Source organism: Berghia stephanieae, chromosome 3 (genome assembly GCF_034508935.2).
Source record: "Berghia stephanieae isolate SIO BIC M18660-M18661 chromosome 3, UCSD_Bste_1.3, whole genome shotgun sequence".
Classification (NCBI taxonomy): Eukaryota; Metazoa; Mollusca; class Gastropoda; order Nudibranchia; family Aeolidiidae; genus Berghia; species Berghia stephanieae.
The window spans coordinates 4,469,282-4,494,281 of NC_088362.1; the positions used below are offsets into that span (position 1 = coordinate 4,469,282).

The 25,000-nt window shown below is 36.6% G+C and overlaps 1 protein-coding gene across 2 annotated transcripts in view; it reads right to left on the minus strand.

Annotated features, from left to right (window-relative positions):
- LOC144967052 (synaptotagmin-7-like) overlaps positions 1–25,000 on the minus strand; it is a 684,381-nt gene that overhangs the window by 429,806 nt on the left and 229,575 nt on the right. For both annotated transcript variants that reach the window (XM_078903835.1, XM_078903834.1), the window contains exon 5: positions 13,975–14,114. In XM_078903835.1, the coding sequence (XP_078759961.1) occupies positions 13,975–14,114 (140 nt within the window). The remainder of the gene's footprint in view (positions 1–13,974; positions 14,115–25,000) is intronic.

Below are 25,000 nucleotides of genomic sequence, written 5' to 3' on the forward strand. Positions count from 1 at the left end.
GATAAGGAAAGCATATAGAGAGCATTGAAGGGAGAGGGGGGGGGGGTCTAATTGAACTAGTCGAGTACTGTGCCTGACTCCATCGGCGGAAGTCCGTAGTTGTTTACATCATTTAGATTGGCTAGCAATTGTGTCGTTACAGAATAAGTGGGTCAGAATGTCTGCACGTGAAAGACGGACATAATGGTACCGGAATCTTGTCAGAGAGGGAGATGACAGGGGTAATTAGGTATAAGCTCCTGGTGACGTGCTGTGAAGAAAATACGCCGGCGTTGCCAGTTTGGCGGTTTTAAAGCCAAATTTTAAAAAACGGCTTTTGTAAAAGTTGTTTGTTATAGATAGAACGAAAATGACGTCATTCATGTCTTTGTTATTTTTTTTTTTTTTTTGCCATCCGCGTTTATGAGTAATTCTCACTGAATTGTATTAACCCGAATATAAACGTTCATGGATACACACACACAGTTTTGTGTGTTGGTCCGTTATACTTCCGGATGGCAATGTTATGAGCTTCTTAGCCAAGCGCATACTATCTATACAGAAATTGGGTTTGGCATTTTTGGCATTGTTGGCATTTTATTAACAGTTATTTAATTTTACCTTATTAATAGACTAGCACACAGAAAAACATTTATTATTCTTCACCTCTTAGTTGGCAATGCAAATTATGATTTTCACGGTTGTGCTATAAGAGAATTTAGATTTATTTATACTTCTAATGTGCATTGTAAAGCCCCCCATAGACGCCGACATCCGCTGATAGCGGGACGGATGACCTATCGCTGTGACCCGATCCCTGCGTTTATCGCAGATGAATTTTGCCCACATACGGGGAGATATTTTTTTTAGGCGATCGGCGATCGGGGGCGTGGCAGTATAAAAAAGTGGACAATTTTTTTCGGATTTTCGCTGTTTTCACGTCGGATTCGTGATCAGCGTCAAATTTACAATATGTTTGATACTAAGAACTGTGTGTTTACTCCAAAAATTGGTGAAATTAGAAATAAATTTTAATTAATAGTGAGGCTACGATCCCAGTTACTGTCTGTTATTCTATCTTTCGTCTTGCGCACAATAGTGATTACTTCTCACTAAATTATATCAATTAGACTGTTGAAGGAACGAAATTGACATTATTCCACTCTTTGTTATTGTATTAAGGCAGTCATTTTGGTAATTAGTTCTCACTAAATTATATCAATGAGACTTTTAACGTTCAAGGTTACTCGTAGTTTTGTGTGACGGTACGTTATTTCCGACTGGTGGATGTTGTAAGCATTTTACCTAAACTCATAGCATCAATAACCGTCCAAGATATTCGCATCATATGTAGCAATAGCTAGAATAATCTTAAATGTCGAGAGAGAGAGAGAGAGAGAGAGAGAGAGAGAGAGGGGGGGGGGGGGAGAAAGAAAGAGAAAGAGAGAAAAATTTACTTGCTCTATATATACCGCTATATTCAATAAAGGTGCTCAAATCACTTTATAAGGGTCTTTGGCCAACATAAAAACATGTTAGACGAGACATGACTGTTAAGCGATATTGCAATTGTTTCCCGACAGAGACGACGCTGTAAACAGCGAGGTACTCATTTTAATAGTGAACAAGGTGAGAGAATGCGAGTAAAGAGCCGTTTCCAAGGACTCAATTATGCGCCACTCAGAGTGGGACTCGAATCCAGTACCGTCCGATCCAAAGGCGAGTGTCATTTCACAAGATCACATGCATAGCCGCACAAAAAAGTGATGAGAGAATAGATTCATATGTATTGAAGGAGGAGAGAGCGGATGGAGTGAGTAAAGTTCTTGGATATTTATAAAAGGAACCAAATTGACGTCACTCATCTCATTGTTATTGTTTTTAGACACCCATTTTTATGATTAGTTCTCATTAAAATATATCAGACTATAACGTTCAAGGTTCCATGTAGATCTTTGGGCTGGAGTGATATTTCTGGCTGGCGGACTTTATGAGTATTTTAATTTAACACAGAGCATCAATAGAAGGAATGAATTTGACGTTAGTCAACCCGTTGTTATTGCTTTTAGACAGCATTTTATAATTAACTTATCACTAAGTTATATCAATCAGACAATGAACGTTCGCGTTTGCAGTTTTGTGTGTTAATATGTTATACCCCGATGGAGATGTCGTGAGTATTTTTCCAATACGCATAACATCCATACATTTACAATCCGATTTAAGTTTAAAAGCAACGTAGACCACGGAAATTTTTCCATTTTGTGGACAATAAAGATTTGTTATTTATCGTCATTATTATTATTATTATTATTATTATTATTATTATTATTATTATTATTATTATTATTATTATTATTATTATTATTATTATTATTATTATTATTATTATTATTATTATTATTATTATTATTATTATTATTATTATTATTATTATTATTATTATCATTATTATTATTATTATTATTATTATTATTATTATTATTATTATTATTATTATTATTATTATTATTATAATTATTATTATTATTATTATTATTATTATTATTATTATTTATAAAACAAATCGACAGTGTTCCCGTGGCAGGTTAAACGGGTACTCCTCGGGACTACTCGCATTCGCATATGTTATACCCCGATGGAGATGTCGTGAGTATTTTTCCAATACGCATAACATCCATACATTTACAATCCGATTTAAGTTTAAAAGCAACGTAGACCACGGACATTTTTCCATTTTGTGGACAATAAAGATTTGTTATTTATCGTCATTATTATTATTATTATTATTATTATTATTATTATTATTATTATTATTATTATTATTATTATTATTATTATTATTATTATTATTATTATTATTGTTATTATTTATAAAACAAATCGACAGTGTTCCCGTGGCAGGTTAAACGGGTACTCCTCGGGACTACTCGCATTCGCACACCCCCCCCCCCCAACCACCACCGCCACCCCACACACGCACACAGCTCTTTTTTTTTAGGGGGGGAGTTGGGGGGGGGGGGCGTTGTTTGTAGATTATAATTCAAGGTTACAATGCCCACCCCTGTCATCACGTAGTCAAGGCTTTTTGGCATCTGCCAATCCCAAATGTCTGTGTCAAGGTCGACCGTCATGTCGCGACAACGGGTGAGGAGGAAAAAAGAACTGGCATATTACATTGAAAATCATGAAAACTATTTTTTATTTTGTATGAACGAAACTTTTGCCATCTACCTCTTCCTGGCGCAACATTTATAAAAATATTATTTAAAAATATAATAACACAGCATTTATTTGGCGCAATATCCACGTGCTCAAATCGCTTTACAAGGGGTCCCAAGGCAACAGCAATATTAAACTTGAAAGACAAGACATGACGCCTGTCAGGCGATGGGACTTTTTTTTCCCAACAAAGACAACGAACGGTCATGTACTCATTTCACACCTGAGTACGGTGAGAGAATGTGAGTTAAGAGCATTTTCCAAGGACTCAACTCTGCACCACTCAGAGCGGGTCTCGAAACCTGAACCTTCCGATCCGAAAGCGAGAGTCATACCACTTGATCCATCACAAAACAGGGAGGGGCCCTGTTCTGTCGGCCAAATAGCCTCAATATTTATTAAAATTTATTTCTAATTTCATCAATTTTTGGAGTAAAAACATAGTTCTTGGTATCAAACCTATTGTAAATTCGACGCTGATCATGAATCTGACGTCAAAACAGCGAAAATCCGAAAAAAATTGTCCAATTTTTTATACTGCCACGCCCCCCGATCGCCGATCGCCTCGAAAAATATTAAGCAAAGCGGGCTTTGCGAGCGATGGACCGTACCTAGGTTTATCGGCCAGGTATTTGGCCACACACATTGCGTTTTCACCCCGGTTTGCCTGATCGTGGTTCGGACGCCTATCAAAACCGTGCGTGTATGGACCTTTAACAGAAAAAGTGATGAATAAAGCAATTGGCAAGACGTTGGCTACAATATAAGGTCATTTCAGTGCCAGTAAGGAAGATGACATAGGAAAGTTGTAGATATGAAATAAAAGGTAGTGAAGAAAAAATAAGACAAAGGAGGACTGGGTCAAATAAAATAGGGAACGGAAGGTCCCACGAGTAATCAATTAATCTGCAAATTTTGACATTACCTAAAAGTCTAATTCAGGCATAGAAGCAAAGGATGTAGCAATGAAGGATATGTGAGACTGTTGTAGTGATTTTGTAGCCGAATGAATGAACATGCGTGATACTTTTTAAAAATATTGTAAAGCACCCCTGAGCACTATTTGTGGATATTGGCGTTATATCAAATTATAATAATGAAGGATAGACTCGCCGAATGAATGAACATGTGTGATACTTTTAAAAAACTATTGTAAAGCACCTCTGAGCACTATTTGTGTATATTGGCACTAGACTCTATATCAAATTATAATAATGAAGGATAGACTTCATGTGTGATACTTTAAAAAACTATTGTAAAGCACCTCTGAGCACTATTTGTGTATACTGGCGCTATATCACATTATAATAATGGAGGATAGACTCGCCGAATGAATGAACATGTGTGATACTTAAAAAAACTATTGTAAAGCACCTCTGAGCACTATTTGTGTATACTGGCGCTATATCACATTATAATAATGAAGGATAGACTCGCCGAATGAATGAACATGTGTGATACTTAAAAAAAACTATTGTAAAACACCTCTGAGCACTATTTGTGTATATTGGCACTAGACTCTATATCAAATTATAATAATGAAGGATAGACTCGCTTGTTTATAAACTACCATATTATACAATAAACAGTATTCAAAACTAATAAAAATTTATTGGAACATAACAGTAACAGCGAGATTATTTAACAAGGAAGAGTACTACACATTTGACTGTCTCCCTCCCAGCTAAGGATCCCCACCAGGACCAGGAAAAGAACATCGACCAATCTCAATCCACAACAAAGCCAGATAGAGAGCAACATGGAAAAAGAAAATAGATAACTATTGGGGATAAAAAGATACAGCAGGTGACCTCCTGTCCACCACGGGTAACCTCACCTTACATTGTAAATTTAAATTGAGCTTTATATAGCGCAATATCCACTACATGTGCTCAAAGCGCTTTACAAGGGGCCCCTGGTCAACAGCAACATTTAACATGTAGAACGGGACATGACGCCTGTCAGGCGATATTACAATATTTCGGACAAAGACAACGCTGTTAACGGCCAGGTACTCATTTTACACCTGAGTAGGGTGAGAGAATGTGAGTAAAGAGCCTTTTCCAAGGACTCAACTAAGCGCCGAGCGCGAGGCTCGAACCCAGGACCTTCCGATCCGAAAGCGAGTGTCATACCACTAGACCACATAGCCGCTTTTAAACAACATTGATTTAATATGCTTTAATAAAAAGGAAAGACAATTACTTTCTTATTCTCCTATAGGGAATGAGATTCGGGGAAGAGTAGCGTCCCTTGCTTGGACGTCACCGGGGGAGTAGTTATTTGTAAACAAACCAACTACAAGCCAAGCGCTCCAAATACAAAATTTATTATTCATATTTCTGTACAAAATGCATATCATAATCAACGTTATGCATTTTTGTACAGAAATATGAATAATAAATGGTGTATTTGAGCGCTTGGCGTGTAGCTGGTTTGTTTACAAATAACTTCTCCACCTGTGACGTCCGATCAAGGGACGCTACTCTTCCGCTAATCTCATTCCCTATAACTGTCCATACAGCCTTGAGCAGGGACCTCTAAATGAATGAGTAATTTACCAGCTTTTATAAAGAATGGCCATACACTGAGAGTTTACCGCAAAATTCATTAATATTGAATGACAACACGAGCAAGTGATAATTGAACGATTCCATTCAGGGCAGCAACGTCAATCAGCTAATGGGGTGTCAGTCGCATCGATGCGATAGGCTGATAAATCACAACAGGAATAATAACTCCGTATATGTGACAAATCGACACAAAACGGTGCTATATCGGAATGAACATGTTTCTTAAAACTGTAATTTCAGCTTAACGCATAAATGTGACCATCTGTATCAAAACGGTATTATGTCGGGATGATTCAGAACACAAAAAGTGAATTTAGAGATAAAATTATGAGAAATTGGACCTTAGAAGTTTTTTTAATGCAAAAAAAAAATAGTATTTATACTCCAGCATGACGTAGAAAAATTAAACGCAAGTTTGATATGTGTGGCAATGAATTCAGTTTCCCTCACCGAGTGGATCCCGACATAATACCGCTTTGAGACGGCAGGTCACAAATGTTGAACCAAAATACATGTGGCCATTGAGGAGATAGTTGTTTTGTTTCTTAAACTTCAAAATACAAACATTTCTCAACTCTGATCACTCTGACTTTATCTTAGTTCCGTTCTTCAACTTGATTCGGGGGCTCAGGGTCAGGGTCAATCCCATGACCGGATGGTGGTCGGCGGGGTTTGCGTGAAGCAGAAGTTACAGTCTTCCTCCATGCCTGCACCCCGGACCTTAGCCGGACAACGCCTTATCGTAATCGAAGACGGAGAAAGAGACAACCGTCTGGCCCAGAGACCTGTCGAGACCACGACTCGAGTGGTGGAGACATGACAAGGCCCGGACCCCACATCGACGTCATCGATACAGGAAAAGCCTGACCACGTTCGGATTCAGCTCGGAGAGGAGATCGGCGCCGCCGAGTTCATCGAGCCCACCGTAAGGACATACAGACTTGATTCGGACATCATACAAAATTGACGCGGCGGGTCAATATTATTGGTGTGACCTGTGAAGGCAAATTTTCAAAGTTGAACGTTTTATAAAATAAAAAAAATATACAAGCACATGGGTCTTCTTTATAAGATTGTATTTCTGAGAGAAAAGATAAGTCCAGACGATATACTATCAAAACAAACGAGACGAAACAAAATAGCAGTAACCTAATATGTTGTGCGGCTATGTGGTCTAGTGGTATGACACTCGGTTACGGATCGGAAGGTCCTGGGTTCGAGCCTCGCTCGGCGCATAGTTGAGTCCTTGGAAAAGACTCTTTAGTCACATTCTCTCACCGTACTCAGGTGTAAAATGAGTACCTGGCCGTTAACAGCGTTGTCTCTGTCCGAAAAATTGTAATATCGCCTAACATGCGGCATGTCCCGTCCTACATGTTAAATGTTGCTGTTGACCAGGGACCCCTTGTACAGCGCTTTGTGCACATTTAGTGGATATTGCGCTATATAATAGCTCATTTTCCCCCCGATAAATTATGGTTAATAACAACACAATATGACAAATAGATCCTGAATTGTGTAAATCAAGAATGCCCTTGCCATGTATTATAGAGAGGACCGAGTCTGTAATTAATAAAGAAATCCTTGATGGTAGCAAAACATGTCATTCTTTGACAATGAAGAATATAATAATTTAGCATTTTTTATAGCGTGGCCCAGTGGTACGGTCTTTGCTTCCTACCCAATAGGTACCAGGTTCAATCACCCGCCGCTGCGTTGTGTGACCTTGAGCAAGTACCTCGCTCTAGCTCACTTTGAGGCGCTGCTCTGCGGCTGACGCCTGGGTTATTCCAGTCTTCTCTTGGAATAGACCCTAAAGACAAATTTCCCCTTGGGGATGAATAAAGGGAATTTTATTTTATTTTTATTTTATTCTCAAGAATGCTAACAAAAAGGTAAAAATGGAAAGCCTTCAGAATTATTCATTAAAGATGTATCGGTGTAAACCCTTCGTCAGCAAAAGAAAAACAATGTCAACAGGTGATAGCGCAAGCTCCCTACATTTCTCACATTTTCGTTTCTTTTTTTTGCTGTAACTTTGTTATTCTTTTCTTTCACTTACAGTGTGTGTGTCTGTGTGTGTGTGTGTGTGTGTGTATGTGTGTGTTTGCCTCCATAAAACGTGCATTTTATACGAACTTGGAAAAAAAAACCATATTAATGTTTTATCTTTTTACGTCATAATGTTGCAATACTCTTATCATATTTTGTTGTTGTTAAATTGAATTCGTATCACGTTTCCATCAAACTTGTCTTACTGTTATATTTTTGTTTTATATAACGGGGTAAAGCGCTATGTAAATGCCATTATATTATCGAATGTACGCTCGTTACATTATAAAACAGATTATGGCGCCGTTTCAGATTTCCCCTTTATCAGCAGTGTAGTCATTTTACGTGATCAAATATTCTTTGTTTGTTCTCACTTTTTTTTTAAAGGGCAAAAAAAAAAAAAAAAAAAAAAAAACGATACGTCCTCATCATTTGTTTTAGAATTAAATCGTAACGTATAGAATTTGCCTTTATTATCTTTAATATTTACATTTGAATTTGCGACAGGTTTTTACATTATTAAGTTGCACACACGTCGATCGTAAAATGGAAAATAAAACTTAGATAATTCTATTACGAGAACAATCGTTTCATAACTAAATTACCTTGATACCAATATTATCCTAACACTATTATAACACGTTACATTCGTCAATAATTAACGGTAGCGTCGTCGTAGGACTGGGTTCCGTGTACTTCCCTGGACAAACACAATTAATAGACAGAGGGGCAACGAGCTAAATGTATTACGTACGCGGAGAATTAGCCGAGCATTATGCTAGCCTACGAAATTAGTCAATAGGGAATGAGATAAGCGGAAGAGTAGCGTCCCTTGATTGGACGTCAGCCATAGTATGTGACGTCACCAGCTGAAAAGTTATTAGAGTTAGAGAGAGAACGTCATGTTGGTTGTGCGCATGCGTCTCTCGTCCTCGCTTCCGGTGAAAGCGGCTTGAGACACTTAAAAACCAAATTGACGTTCTCTCTGTAAGGTGACGTCCAATCAAGGGACGCTACTCTTCCGCTAATCTCATTCCCTATTACGTACGCGAAGAATTAGTCGAGCATATGCTAGGCTACGAAATTAGTCAACAGTGCTTCCCTCATAAGCTAATATCATACTCTCCGCCGTTTTCTGAAAAATCACTTTTTAAAAATAAAAATTTGGCCAGAAAATTCATCCTACAAATGTGACCACCGTATCAAAACGGTATTATGTCGGGATGATTCAGAACCCAAAAAGTGAATTTAGAGATAGAATGATGAGAAATTGGACCTTAGAAGTTTTTGTAATCCAAGAAATAGTATTTATACTCCAGCATGACGTAGAGAAATTAAACCCAAGTTTGATATGAGTGGCAATGAATTCAGTTTCCCTCACCGAGTGGATCCCGACATAATACCGCTTTGAGACGGCAGGTCTCAAATATCGATCGATTAATTTGATCGATATCTTCTCAAATCTGGTTTGAGACTTTATTATTAAAGTTCCGGTATTAAGAGTTTTTTTTAACAATATGACAGATACTTTAATAGATCAATATTTGAAGTTTCCTGGCCAAAATTTCTTTTTAAATATATTTTTTTTCCAAACTACGTCAAATTTGTCAAAATTTATTTATTATAGCCATAAAAAACTTGACACTGTGTTGTAGAGCTCATTTTGCTGAACATTATTATGCATAGAATGTACTTCTAAATCTTCTGTTTGAGTAAGAAAAATCTATTTTTGTGTTCGGTGGATGTGAAATTTTGGGGAAAATTCTGAAACTGGTCCGTAAGGAGAGGGTTAGATAGATCGATATTATAAGTACGAGTTTTCTGGCCAAATTTTTTTAATCCGTGTTTTTCAAGAGTACGACAGTTAACTGGGTAATATCAGATTATCATAATAATACATAATATAATATATATACGAGTGTTGTTGGGTACTCGTAGGTACGAAAGTGCCCGATAATGATGGTTAGAGCTAATATAAAATATAAATTGTCACTCACATTATATGGCCAAGACGTTCGTTTCTGTGGCTTTCGTCCACTTAATATAATATATGTATTTTGTGTTTACTTGAGAAAGGCCAAAAGGCTGAAAGGTCGTTTGTTTTGTGTTGTTCATTCGTGAGTCAGATTTACTCCCTTTATCTTTATCTCCATTTTATTGACTCATTTAGGCACCTCTATGTATTGGTTAATATCACCGATAATTTCGATATCATTACACTCGTTATATTTGTTGTTGTTTTTAAAGGTTTTACGGCGCTTGCAACACATTTAGGTTATATCAGCGACAGTAAAAAGAAAGAAAATGGGATAGTAAAAAGTTCTAGAATTACAATTGAAGCATCCAAGAGAAAGTAAGACATAGGGGAACTGGAAACAAATAAGGATCAGATGTAGATTCCAAGAACATACCACCAATGTACTTAGTTTGAGATCACCTATAAGTCTCATCCGGACACAAGAACAAAATCCAACAAAGAGGAATGCACTCAAATGCTTACAATATACGTTAAAAAATAACAAATATAATAATACATAACGGAGAGATGATTTACAAGGAAAAAAATATAATCTCCCAAAACAATAACTATGCCTTTGACTGTTTCCCTCCCAGCCAGGACTCCGACCAGGGCCAGGAAAAAAACTAAGTAATCTCATTCCAAGACAAAGACAGAAAGCATGTTGGAAAACAGATATAAGGGGATAGAAGACACAGTGTGTACCTCCCTGCCCGCTATGGGAGGTTAGGAACCCCACCCAGCTCGTTATATTTGATTAACAATGTATTTGGAATCTCGGCTGTTTATCACCGTTGATCGAATGCATTTCGTGCATCGTTTCATTCATTGATGGGAAACCGAGAAATAATAAAACGGTCAATTATTGTTTACACATAAAAACATTAGCTTACGGCAATACAGCATTGTAGAGTGTGGAAATATTAGGTATAGCTAGTGTTCGATCATAAAGGAGAGTCGGCCCAGAATTTATCTAATGGTATATTATTTAAAAGAATTCTAAAGAGAGTTAGAGAGCGAGAGAGACTGAGAGTAAGATAGATAGATATAGTTAGTGAGAGAGAGAGCGAGAGAGAGAGAGAGAGAGAGAGAGAGAGAGAGAGAGAGAAATTTGAATGGATTGAAGTTATTGTTATGCGCCTAGAGCTTTATTGTATAGAGGATTGGGCGCAATATATATAAATTTCATTATTATTATGATTATTATTAAAGGCATTCGTGCATATCATCGGTATATAAATATGCATATAAAGAACGAATCTGACGTCCATCAGCTCTTTGTGATTGTTATTGTTATTATTATACAGCCCTTTTAATGATTAGTTTTCACTAAATTCTATCAATGAGACTATAACCGTTCAAGGTCACAAATAATTTTGTGTGTTGGTGCTTTATATCCGGCTGACGGATGCTGTGAGTATTTAACCTAAACGCATAGCATAAATATGTAATATTTAATGAAATAAATTTTATAATATTATATTTTCTCTACATTGCCTAGTTATTCAAACCGAGCAGCTTTATGGAAGCAATTTTTTCGACGGGGAATGTTAGCGGAAAGTACTTTGGGATAGACAAGCATCTTATTCAAAGGATAGTATGCAATTGCTATCGTCCGTTTCACGATATAGAAACCGGGATAAACTTCGGCTCCATGGGCTAAATGACTCTTGATGGACTATTTTTAAAAATTGATTCCATAGAAGTTCAGTGAGACAGCATCAGTAGCAACAATTGGTGTATTATCAACGATATGAGCGTTTTACTATGATCTGTTCATTACATTCTTTGATCGGTATCCAGTTCTTATCAGAGACAAAATCAAACACGGTTGTAAGAAAACCTTGGTAGGGATCTTATCGGGGTACCAAGCTGCAATGACCATCCCTCTCTTAGGGCGGCGAAGAAATATTGTTATTTATAATAGATAAGAGCTGTTTAAACAAAGATGATGATGAATATGATGATGACGATGATGACGATATTGATGATAATGATGACGATGATGATGATGATAACGATGATGATGATGATGATGATGATGATGATGATGATGATGATGATGATGATGATGATGATGATGATGATGATGATGATGATGATGATGATGATGATGATGATGATGATGATGATGATGGTGGTGGTGGTGGTGGTGCTGAAGAAGATGATTATAGTGGTGGTGGTGGTGTTAGCTTTGGTAATTGTCTCATTACTCTAAAGAATATATTATTTATAAGTAAGCTTTTTTCTCAATGCAAAATCGGGATTAGAAAAAGGGAAGTAATCTAATGACTTTCAAATACCAAGAGTATTTCCTGAATTACCACCCTTGAAAGATTTTTGTATTATTTTCATTATTCTTTTCCTTCCTCGCAAAACCATCTTGAGAAATAAATTCTCATTATAATTACATTTTTCAAAATAATGAATAGCCTACTTCTTCTTTTTTTTCTTTCTCTTTTTTTTCTATCTAAATTTTAAGAAATCGAAATGAAATTTACCAGCAATTCATAATCAAAATTATAAATAACAAAATTATGTTTGACGCTGATGTTAACATCCAAAAAAATATGAAATTAATTTGTAAAAAACAATAAAAAAGAAAAAGAAATATACGATTTAGGAAAATGGTAATATAAAAAGTGCGAATATTGTGATTAATATTGAAGTAAAAGAAGGTATAATTGAAGTAAAAGGATAGATGAGCAGGAAAATTATCAACTCTTAGCTAAAGTATTATATTTATTGTTGATTCAATTACTTTTGAAGTCGCAAAATTTCAGATCTCCATTCTGAAATGTTAAAGAGAATTATCTAGATGTTTTTAACTTCTAACTGCTTTGAATCTTAAATCTTTGCTGAAATCGTATTACTTAAAACCGTATGTATGTTTTAAAACTTTACATAATAATATGTTCTTAAGATTGTATGTATAATCAGGTCTTTGTGTGCCTGAGTGCATAATATGTGAAGAATACGCTAAAGTCCCCTTTTCATAGTTTCAAAAACCTAGTCTGCAAATGTAATTTTTTGATAAACGATTTATGATTTTGAAAACAAAGTGTTATTGTTATGTAATTGAAATGTATGTTTCTTTAGGTTATCGTATTTGTAATTTTAACATTCAGCACTGCACAATCATAATAAATATGAAAGTAAATGTTATAGTGATAATTTTTAAAAGGATTGAATACAAAAGAATAAAAAGTGATTTGAATCATAATGAAAAGAAAGACAGTGCGGAAAATGCAAAATAAATCTGTACCCAACAGCTTAATTGTGACCAACCGCGTTATAACCGGTGTTATGTCGGAACGAAATAGATATCTAGTTGTGGAAAATTTGAATCTATATAAAAGTCAAATTATGAAAAATGTTTAGGAGGTAAAACAAACAAAACTATCCAGATGAATTCATTTTTTGCACACCATGAATGGGCGGCACTAAAAAAAGCGCATTCCGTAAAAACGTAACTCACCCGTCGTTTAATAAACAAACCAATCAAACTGGAATAATAAATAAAATCATCTAGATATCTATGGCCAAAGCCTCAGTAAATTCCAAAAGCCTTACTGGTTGGGTCAATTGAAATTGGAGGGAAAATATGACAGCTATCTACACATTTCAACAAAATGTCTAGATAAATGTGCGCGAAAATTGGAATTTATAACTTTGGTGTAAAACATAAAAAAATGGTAGAATTTTGGTAGATACTCCGTAAACTTCATAGATATATTTTATGCTTTGAAATAGGAAGAAATTATTTGGAATATTTTGCTTGGGTCACATATTACATTTGAAATGATTTATTATTTTAGACTATAAAGATGTTTGAATGATAATGCTATATGTAATGTATAAATTGAGAAACGTTATTAGTAAGACTATCAGTTGTTTGATTGATTGTAATTCGTTTTTTTCTTTGCTGCAATATTTTTGCCTTGTAAATTGGGGTTAAAATACAATTGTAAGCATCTAATCTGCAATTGTTATTTAAAACACAGTATATGCAATGTTAACGAAATACCAAATACTGTGTTCTTTGATAAAACGGCAGTAATTCTCTCCGACATAAACGATTTTTATAGCCGATTGGTCACAATATTTTCCAAAAAGCTTTCCATTTCTTACCTGATGGTTCTTTTCCCCAGAAGAGATCCACTACTTCCCTGTAGACTCCTCTGTGCCAGAGATGAGTTAGATCCATTCGATAGCTTGTCATCCAGGCCTATGTTAGCGTACATCAAACCTTCCTCTTGAAGTCCATTAACCTGTAGATGGTAGAAAATAAAAATTAATAATAATAATTACATGAAAGTTCCTCAATGACAACTGTCATGTCACGGGACCTCTAGGGATTCACTCAGATGGTTACACGATAATAAATTATTCCAACTTTATTATTGGAAAACTCTATCATTGCTTATTATATATATATATATATATATATATATGGTTGTACCCGAAACGTAAATTGTCTGTTTTGTTCCCATACGAAGCCTCTCCATTTTCACTCTTTCGTTAGTATTTTACGATCACCGGCTTCAGGCAGCCCCTACCGTTTTCTATTTTTACAATAGGAGAGGCAAAGTGACAGTTTGAACATCTATGCGGTGGAAAAAAGAGGCTATTCTTGAGAAACCGTTTTCACGACTTCTTTGGTCAATGAATACTATTTAGAATCTTGCTTCAGTTCATACCGTTGAAATGGTCTGTCTTCTAATTTGGTAGTCACTTGTTTATCTGAACTCAAATGTTTAAAACTGAAATGTGACCAATTATTGACTTTTATCTATCTAGTTTTATTTATATTATAGGAAAATTTCCATTCCAATAGTAATTGTAGAGTTTCGAGAAGAAATACAAGTATGAAAAGGGAAATAATCACTTGTGAATTTTAAAGATCCGATAAGTGATAACGGATTGTCTCCCGTTGATGTTTTTAAGACATCATTTATAACCCATTTACTCTAAAGACAGACTGAGCAACTTGTAAATATTTTAAACAGGCCTACGTATTTTTTACGAGACAGAAATAATAGTCGCTATAGTTATAGGTCAACAATTTACCATCATATGGATTAACTCTCTCCTTACCGATCATTTTCAGTATTTCCTCAAAATGACAGGCTTACCCAGCAGAAAAATTGTTTTTTAAAACTCAAACAATCTCTTTACAAAACAACTTTATGTTCTTATTAATCAAACAAACATCATTCTTCAAAGTTTGTGATGTACGAAATAAGTCTGAATGAGAACCATGTATATCGTGTCGTAACAAATGTGACGATTTTGCTGGAGGTGGTAAGGAGAGGATTAAATAACTCTAGGAAATCCATAAAATTATTATTTAGTCTTGCATCAACCTTCATTTTCAATAAATATTAATGACTTAAAAATGCTCATACTCAATTTTAACATTGTAGCCAAAATTTCGTAAGTCCATGACGTTTTCTAAAATAAATATGAAAAAAATGAGCTTTATATAGAGCAATATCCACTAAATGTACTCAAAGCGCTTTACAAGGGGTCCCTGGTCAACAGCAACATTTAACATGTAGGACGGGACATGACGCCTGTTAGGCGATATTACACTTTTTCGGACAAAGACAACGCTGTTAACGCTGAGTACTGTGAAAGAATGTGAGTAAAGAGCCTTCTCCAAGGACTCAACTATGCGAACCCAGGACCTTCCGAACCGAAAGTGAGTGCCATACCACTAGACCCCTTGTAAATCGCTTTGAGCACATTTAGTGGACATTGCGCTATATAAAGCTCACTTTTTTAAAATACCGCTCTAAGTCGAATAGTAACATAGTAACTGGTATTAAATTAATGGATTTTGCTGGAAATGTGTGCACTTACGTCACGAATTCTCATTTTCACGCATATTTTGGGATTTTCTTGATATTATTACACAATCCAGTTAGGTTTGTAAAATTAATCATGAGGCTTTGGCCATAGCTGATTGTAGTTTATATTTCAATTTGATTAATTTATAACTATTACATTGGGTTTTTACAAGATGGGCTTTTTTCATTGCGTTGCCACGGTGTGTTAAAGAAATGAATAAATGCATATCCTCAATAGAAATTGCCGTTCTCTTGTGAAAGGAGATGGAGAGGGGTGAGGGTGTGTGTGTGTGTGGGGGGGGGTGTGGGAGGGGGTATAGATCAATATGAATATCACACATTCGGATCGGATTCGAAAATGACTGTTCATGCCCCCACTCTGCATCAATTAAATTTTGAATTTGTGAGTGATCTTATGTAATTTCGATGTAAACTGCACGTAATGACTACAACATTATCTCATTCATCTGTGGTGTTTCATTCATCCTGTTTTGTTGTTAAAGGGGAAACGCGAAACGTTCATTTGATCTGTTTTTGTAATTAAATTGAAGCTTACATTCAATTTCATATTATAATGTATTTCTTTGAGCTTCGAGCAGCAACATTTACATTTAACTTGAAGCTAGTATTTCTGATCAATTTAGTTTGAAATGTAATTTTGACCGGTGGTTCAAACTCTCCTTTAATAAATTAATAAATTGTCGCTGATAAAAGAAACAAGGTTTTAATTTTGAATGAAACAAAAAGCAACAACACTTGATGGAGCGAGCGGTGAGACAGGGTGTGTCTTTTTTTACGAAAACCAGCTGAAACCCGCCGAAACCTACCGGAACCCGACGAAACAGGACGAAAACCGATAAAGTTATGGAAATTAAGTAGCAGTGGGGAGTGAACCTGGGACTCAGGGAAGTGTGCACCATTGGGGAGTGAACCTGGGACTGGTTTTCGGCGGGTTTCGTAAAAAAGACACACCGTGCTGAGACATACGAAATATGATGGACTAAGAGTGTTTTGGACACATAGTCAAGCCATAGTTGTAAATGGAGACGATCTATCTATAATATTTACATGCCTTCTAGTTATCTTTCACATTGCACGGCTCTGTGGTCGAGTAGTTTGACACTTGCTTTCGGATCGGAAGGTCCTGGGTTCAAGCGTCGCTCGGCGCATAGTTGAGTCCTTGGAAAAGACTCTTTAGTCACATAATCTCACCGTACCCATTGTAATATGAGTACCTGGCCGTTAACAGCCAGGAAAATTGTAATATCGCCGAACAGGCGACATGCTGCTAAAGCACTTTCAGCACGTTTAGTGGATAGTGAATTGCGCTATATAAAAGCTCAAGTTCTTTTTTCAATGTGCTCAAAATGACCAACAAAATGAAAATAAAAATCTAATTGTCCAACACCACATTATATCATTTCATATGTGTCAGTGCATGACATAATCAGTCGAAAGGTGAACATTTTGGATTTGCATTTTCTGAAAGAATATGCTCACTAGAGCATTTCAATCTTTATTTGAAGTAAATCGGGTGATTTTTCATGAAGTTATGGTCAGATGTATGGGAAAGGTATCCAGCAACTTTTCTCAAATGTGACCCTTCGCCTCAAAACGGTATTAAGTCAGGATGGTTAAGATGTTGAAAATTGAATTTATAGCCGGAAATATCAGACTTGTGTTGAGTTTGTATGTTTTATTGAGGAGAATGGATACCATATTTTAGGGTGCTAATGCCAACGATTTATATTTTTGACCAGTTTTAACATTAAATTCGGCTTTTCAGCATCTGGTTCGTTCCGACATAATACCGTTTTGAGACGGTGGGTCACAAATTCATACTTTTTCAACTTGACTAGCTGTAACAATATTTAGAAGTGATTTTGGGCTGCGAAATTCCAAGAAAGATGGACAAAAAGGGTTGATTTAATCATTTATGACAAGAACTCATTTTTGATAAAAATTGAATTTCTAACTGAACTTGGCAATATCTCATTTCAAACCTTTTCACAATCCGACTGATTCTGTCATTCACTATAACAAATAGATAGTTCGAAGATGACGTCACTCAGGCCTTTGTTATTGTTTTTTGCCATCCGCGTTTATGAGTAATGCTCACTGAACTGTATTAACCCGACTATAAACGTTCATGGATACAGTTTTGTGTGTTGGTCCGTTATACTTCCGGATGACAATGTTATGATATCTAGATAGAATGCGCTTGGCCAAGGAGTTCACAACATTGCCATCCGGAAGTATAACGGACTAACACACAAACTCTGTGTAACCATGAACTTTTATAGTCTGGTTAATACAGTTTAGTGAGAACAACTCACAAACGCGGATGGCAAAAACAATAACAAAGGCCTGAGTGACGTCATCTGCATACTATCTATATTCAAACATTTCATAAGCAATGCAACGGGTAGCAATGAAGCATGTTTACATTGTATTAAGTAAAAATACAGTCGTTGGAAACCAACAAATCACCTGATCGATAACTCAGTTGGACGAAAACCTGAATATAGATTGCTGTTCCTATTGTATAACTCAAGCAATGATGAAATTCTTTGTCCAATTTTAATTAAAAATGTCTGTCTTCAGCTCGTCCCAAAAGGATTTCTTAAGCCCTCCCTAGACGCCGACATCCGCTGGAAGCGGGACGGATGACCTATCGCTGTGACCCGATCCCTGCGTTTATCGCAGATGATTTTTGCCCACATACGGGCAGATATTTTTTTGAGCGATCGGCGATCGGGGGCGTGGCAGTATAAAAAAGTGGACCATTTTTTCGGATTTTTGCTGTTTTCACGTCGGATTCGTGATCAGCGTCAAATTTACAATAGGTTTGATACTAAGAACTGTGTGTTTACTCCAAAAATTGGTGAAATTAGAAATAAATTTTAATTAATAGTGAGGCTATGTGGCCGACAGAACCGATCCCAGTTACTGTCTGTTATTCTATCTTTCGTCTTGCGCACAATAGTGATTACTTCTCACTAAATTATATCAATTAGACTGTTGAAGGAATGAAATTGACATCATTCCACTCTTTGTTATTGTATTAAGGCAGTCATTTTGGTAATTAGTTCTCACTAAATTATATCAATCAGACTTTTAACGTTCAAGGTTACTCGTAGTTTTGTATGACGGTACGTTATTTCCGACTGGTGGATGTTGTGAGCATTTTACCTAAACTCATAGCATCAATAACCGTCCAAGATATTCGCATCATATGTAGCAATAGCTATAATAATCTAACATGTCGAGAGAGAGCGAGAGAGAGAGAGACAGAGAGAGAGAGAGAGAGAGAGAGAGAGAGAGAGAGAGAGAGAGGGAGGAGAAAGAGAAAGAGAGAAAAATTTACTTGCACTATATATACCGCTATATTCAATAAAGGTGCTCAAATCACTTTATAAGGGTCTTTGGCCAACATAAAAACATGCTAGACGAGACATGACTGTTAAGCGATATTGCAATTGTTTCCCGACAGAGACGACGCTGTAAACAGCGAGGTACTCATTTTAACAGTGAACAAGGTGAGAGAATGCGAGTAAAGAGCCTTTTCCAAGGACTCAATTATGCGCCACTCAGAGCGGGACTCGAATCCAGTACCGTCCGATCCAAAGGCGAGTGTCATTTCACAAGATCACATGCATAGCCGCACAAAAAGTGATGAGAGAATAGATTCATATGTATTGAAGGAGGAGAGAGTGAGTAAAGTTCTTGGATATTTATAGAAGGAACCAAATTGACGTCACTCATCTCATTGTTATTGTTTTTAGACACCCATTTTTATGATTAGTTCTCATTAAAATATATCAGACTATAACGTTCAAGGTTCCATGTAGATCTTTGGGCTGGAGTGATATTTCTGGCTGGCGGACTTTGTGAGTATTTTAATTTAACACAGAGCATCAATAGAAGGAATGAATTTGACGTTAGTCAACCTGTTGTTATTGCTTTTAGACAGCATTTCATAATTAACTTATCACTAAGTTATATCAATCAGACAATGAACGTTCGCGTTTGCAGTTTTGTGTGTTAATATGTTATACCCCGATGGAGATGTCGTGAGTATTTTTCCAATACGCATAACATCAATACATTTGCAATCCGATTTAAGTTTAAAAGCAACGTAGACCACGGAAATTTTTCCATTTTGTGGACAATAAAGATTTTTTATTTATCGTCATTATTATTATTATTATTATTATTATTATTTATTATTATTATTATTATTATTATTATTATTATTATTATTATTATTATTATTATTATTATTATTATTATTATTATTATTATTTATAAAACAAATCGACAGTGTTCCCGTGGCAGGTTAAACGGGTACTCCTCGGGACTACTCGCATTCGCAACCCCCCCCCCCCCCCAACCACCACACACACGCACACAGCTCTTTTCTCTTTTTTTTTTGGGGGGGGGGGGCGTTGTTTGTAGATTATAATTCAAGGTTACAATGCCCACCCCTGTCATCACGTAGTCAAGGCTTTTTGGCGTCTGCCAATCCCAAATGTCTGTGTCAAGGTCGACCGTCATGTCGCGTCAACGGGTGAGGAGGGAAAAAAAAAAAAGAACTGGCATATTATTATATCATTACATTGAAAATTATGAAAACTATTTTTTATTTTGTATGAAATCCTTTATAAGTTTTACGATGAACAAGAACGAAACTTTTGCCATCTACCTCTTCCTGGCGCAACATTTATAAAAATATTATTTTAAAAAAATAATAACACAGCATTTATTTGGCGCAATATCCACGTGCTCAAAGCGCTTTACAAGGGGTCCCAAGGCAACAACAATATTAGACTTGAAAGACGAGACATGACGCCTGTCAGGCGATGTGACATTTTTTCCCAACAAAGACAACGAACGGCCATGTTCTCATTTTACACCTGTGTACGGTGAGAGAATGTGAATAAAGAGCCTTTTCCAAGGACTCAACTCTGCGCCACTCGGAGCGGGTCTCGAAACCTGAACCTTCCGATCCGAAAGCGAGAGTCATACCACTTGATCCATCACAAAACAGGGAGGGGCACTTTTCTGTCGGCCACATAGCCTCAATATTAATTAAAATTTATTTCTAATTTCATCAATTTTTGGAGTAAAAACATAGTACTTGGTATCAAACCTATTGTAAATTCGACGCTGATCACGAATCTGACGTCAAAACAGCGAAAATCCGAAAAAAAATTGTCCAATTTTTTATACTGCCACGCCCCCGATCGCCGATCGCCTCGAAAAATATTAAGCAAAGCGGGCTTTGCGGGCGATCGACCGTACCTAGGATTATCGGCCAGGTATTTGGCCACACACATTGCGTTTTCACCCCGGTTTGCCTGATCGTGGTTCGGACGCCTATCAAAACCGTGCGTGTATGGAGCCTTTTAAGATGCAACATTCTACTGCAGTGAATAATTGAATGACAGCTCATTAGAGGCTCCATACACGCACGGTTTTGATAGGCGTCCGAACCACGATCAGGCAAACCGGGGTGAAAACGCAATGTGTGTGGCCAAATACCTGGCCGATAAACCTAGGTACGGTCGATCGCCCGCACAGCCCGCTTTGCTTAATATTTTTCGAGGCGATCGGCGATCGGGGGCGTGGCAGTATAAAAAATTGGACAATTTTTTTTGGATTTTCGCTGTTTTGACGTCAGATTCATGATCAGCGTCGAATTTACAATAGGTTTGATACCAAGAACTATGTTTTTACTCCAAAAATTGATGAAATTAGAAATAAATTTTAATTAATATTGAGGCTATTTGGCCGACAGAACAGGGCCCCTCCCTGTTTTGTGATGGATCAAGTGGTATGACTCTCGCTTTCGGATCGGAAGGTTCAGGTTTCGAGACCCGCTCTGAGTGGTGCAGAGTTGAGTCCTTGGAAAATGCTCTTAACTCACATTCTCTCACCGTACTCAGGTGTGAAATGAGTACATGACCGTTCGTTGTCTTTGTTGGGAAAAAAATGTCCCATCGCCTGACAGGCGTCATGTCTTGTCTTTCAAGTTTAATATTGCTGTTGCCTTGGGACCCCTTGTAAAGCGATTTGAGCACGTGGATATTGCGCCAAATAAATGCTGTGTTATTATTTTTTAAAATAATATTTTTATAAATGTTGCGCCAGGAAGAGGTAGATGGCAAAAGTTTCGTTCATACAAAATAAAAAATAGTTTTCATGATTTTCAATGTAATGATATAATAATATGCCAGTTCTTTTTTTTTTTTTTTTCCTCCTCACCCGTTGTCGCGACATGACGGTCGACCTTGACACAGACATTTGGGATTGGCAGATGCCAAAAAGCCTTGACTACGTGCGTGATGACAGGGGTGGGCATTGTAACCCTGAATTATAATCTACAAACAACGCCCCCCCCCCCAACTCCCCCCCCCCCTAAAAAAAAAAGAGCTGTGTGCGTGTGTGGGGTGGCGGTGGTGGTTGGGGGGGGGGGGTGCGAATGCGAGTAGTCCCGAGGAGTACCCGTTTAACCTGCCACGGGAACACTGTCGATTTGTTTTATAAATAATAATAATAATAATAATAATAATAATAATAATAATAATAATAATAATAATAATAATAATAATAATAATAATAATAATAATAATAATAATAATAATAGACGATAAATAACAAATCTTTATTGTCCACAAAATGGAAAAATTTCCGTGGTCTACGTTGATTTTAAACTTAAATCGGATTGTAAATGTATGGATGTTATGCGTATTGGAAAAATACTCACGACATCTCCATCGGGGTATAACATATTAACACAAAAAACTGCAAACGCGAACGTTCATTGTCTGCTTGATATAACTTAGTGATAAGTTAATTATAAAATGCTGTCTAAAAGCAATAACAACGGGTTGACTAACGTCAAATTCATTCCTTCTATTGATGCTCTGTGTTAAATTAAAATACTCACAAAGTCCGCCAGCCAGAAATATCACTCCAGCCCAAAGATCTACATGGAACCTTGAACGTTATAGTCTGATATATTTTAATGAGAACTAATCATAAAAATGGGTGTCTAAAAACAATAACAATGAGATGAGTGACGTCAATTTGGTTCCTTTTATAAATATCCAAGAACTTTACTCACTCCATCCGCTCTCTCCTCCTTCAATACATATGAATCTATTCTCTCATCACTTTTTTGTGCGGCTATGCATGTGATCTTGTGAAATGACACTCGCCTTTGGATCGGACGGTACTGGATTCGAGTCACGCTCTGAGTGGCGCATAATTGAGTCCTTGGAAAAGGCTCTTTACTCGCATTCTCCCCGTATGTGGGCAAAAATCATCTGCGATAAACGCAGGGATCGGGTCACAGCGATAGGTCATCCGTCCCGCTATCAGCGGATGTCGGCGTCTATGGGGGGCTTTAGTCAATGCCGTCTCTTTTCTTTTCCTTTTTTCTCGTCTTATAATATGTTACAGTGAATGACGTAATCAGTCGGATGGTGAAAAGGTTTGAACTGAGACATTGCTAAGTTTAGTTAGAAGGCCAATTTTGATCAAAAATGAGTTCTTGTCATAAATAATTTAATCAACCATTTTTGTACATCTTCGGGAAATATCAAAGATTAATTTCACTTCTAAATATTTTTACAGCTAGTCAAGTTGAAACAGTATGAACTTTGAGAAAAGTTGCTGGATCCCTTTCCCATACATCTGACGATAACTTCATGAAAAATCACCGGATTTACTTCAAATAAAGATTAAAATGCTCTGAGGAGCAAATGCTTTCAGAAAATGCAAAAAAAGCAAAAAAAAAAAAAAAAAAAAAAAACAAACCGCAAATCCAAAATGTTCACCTTCCGACTGATTATGTCATGAACTGACACATTTGTCGTTGGGGGGAGCACGGGGGGGGGGGGGAAGGGTTATTTTCGCGTGATATTAAGAACGCTTTGGGTCACCGTTGAGAGGAAGTGGGGGGGGGGTGGTCAGTTGGTAGTAGTTGTAGTAGTAGTAGTAGTAGTAGTAGTTGTAGTAGTAGTAGTAGTTGTTGTAGTATTAGTAGTAGTAGTAGTAGTAGTAGTAGTAGTAGTAGTAGTAGTAGTAGTAGTAGTAGGACTACTACTACTACTACTACTACTACTACTACTACTACTACTACTACTAGTAGTAGTAGTAGTAGTAGTAGTAGTAGTAGTAGTAGTAGTAGTAGTAGTAGTAGTTGTAGTAGTAGTAGTAAGTAAATAGTAGTAGTAGTAGTAGTAGTAGTGGTAGTAGTTAGTAGTAGTAGTAGTAGTAGTAGTAGTAGTAGTAGTTGTAGTAGTAGTAGTAGTAGTAGTAGTAATAGTAGTAGTAGTAGTAGTAGTAGTAATAGTAGTAGTAATAGTAATAGTAGTAGTAGTAGTAGTAGTTAGTAGTAGTAGTAGTAGTAGTAGTAGTAGTAGTAAGTAGTAGTAGTAGTAGTAGTAGTAGTAGTAGTAGTAGTAGTAGTAGTAGTAGTATAGTAGTAGTAGTAGTAGAGTAGTAGTAGTAAGTAGTAGTAGTAGTAGTAGTAGTAGTAGTAGTAGTAGTAGTAGTAGTAGTAGTAGTAGTAGTAGTAGTAGTTAGTGGCTACACCTCCAAATTATGTTTGTCGATCCATGTCAGAGTAGGCTCAAATATATCATCAGTAAAAACTCTTTCAAACGGATGCCCACAAGGGTGTGTAAGCTCACCTCTACTTTACATCCTCTATACAAACGATTGTGTGGCTAGCTTTGATAACTGCCAACTCATCAAGTATGCTGATGACACCGCAATACTCGGCCTGCTCAATGATTCCGTCTCCGAATTTAAATACACTGAGCAAGTTAGTAAATTCAGCAAATGGTGTGCCGATAACTGTCTAGAGCTCAATGTAACAAAAACAAAGGAACAACTGTTTGATCACAGAAAAATAGGAAAAAGAGCAAGACAAATAACAAAAATTAACAATCAGGCGGTTGAAACTGTTGAAACGTTTAAATACCTTGGTGTAATTATAGATAACAGTCTAAGATTTGAATCGCACACCAACAATGTCATCAAAAAATGTAACCAGCGCTTGTATATACTCAGAAAATTAAGGTCTTTCAATGTGAACAGAAAGACCATGATACAAATCTACAAGTCATTAATATTGAGTATCGTTTCGTTTGGCATCACAACGTGGTATGGAAGCTGTGGAACAAAAGAAAAATCCAAACGACATAGAACCCTCAGAGAGGCTTCAAAAATAATTAACACAGACCTTAGAAGCCTTGACACAACTTATATTAATGCAGTTGAGAAGAAATCTT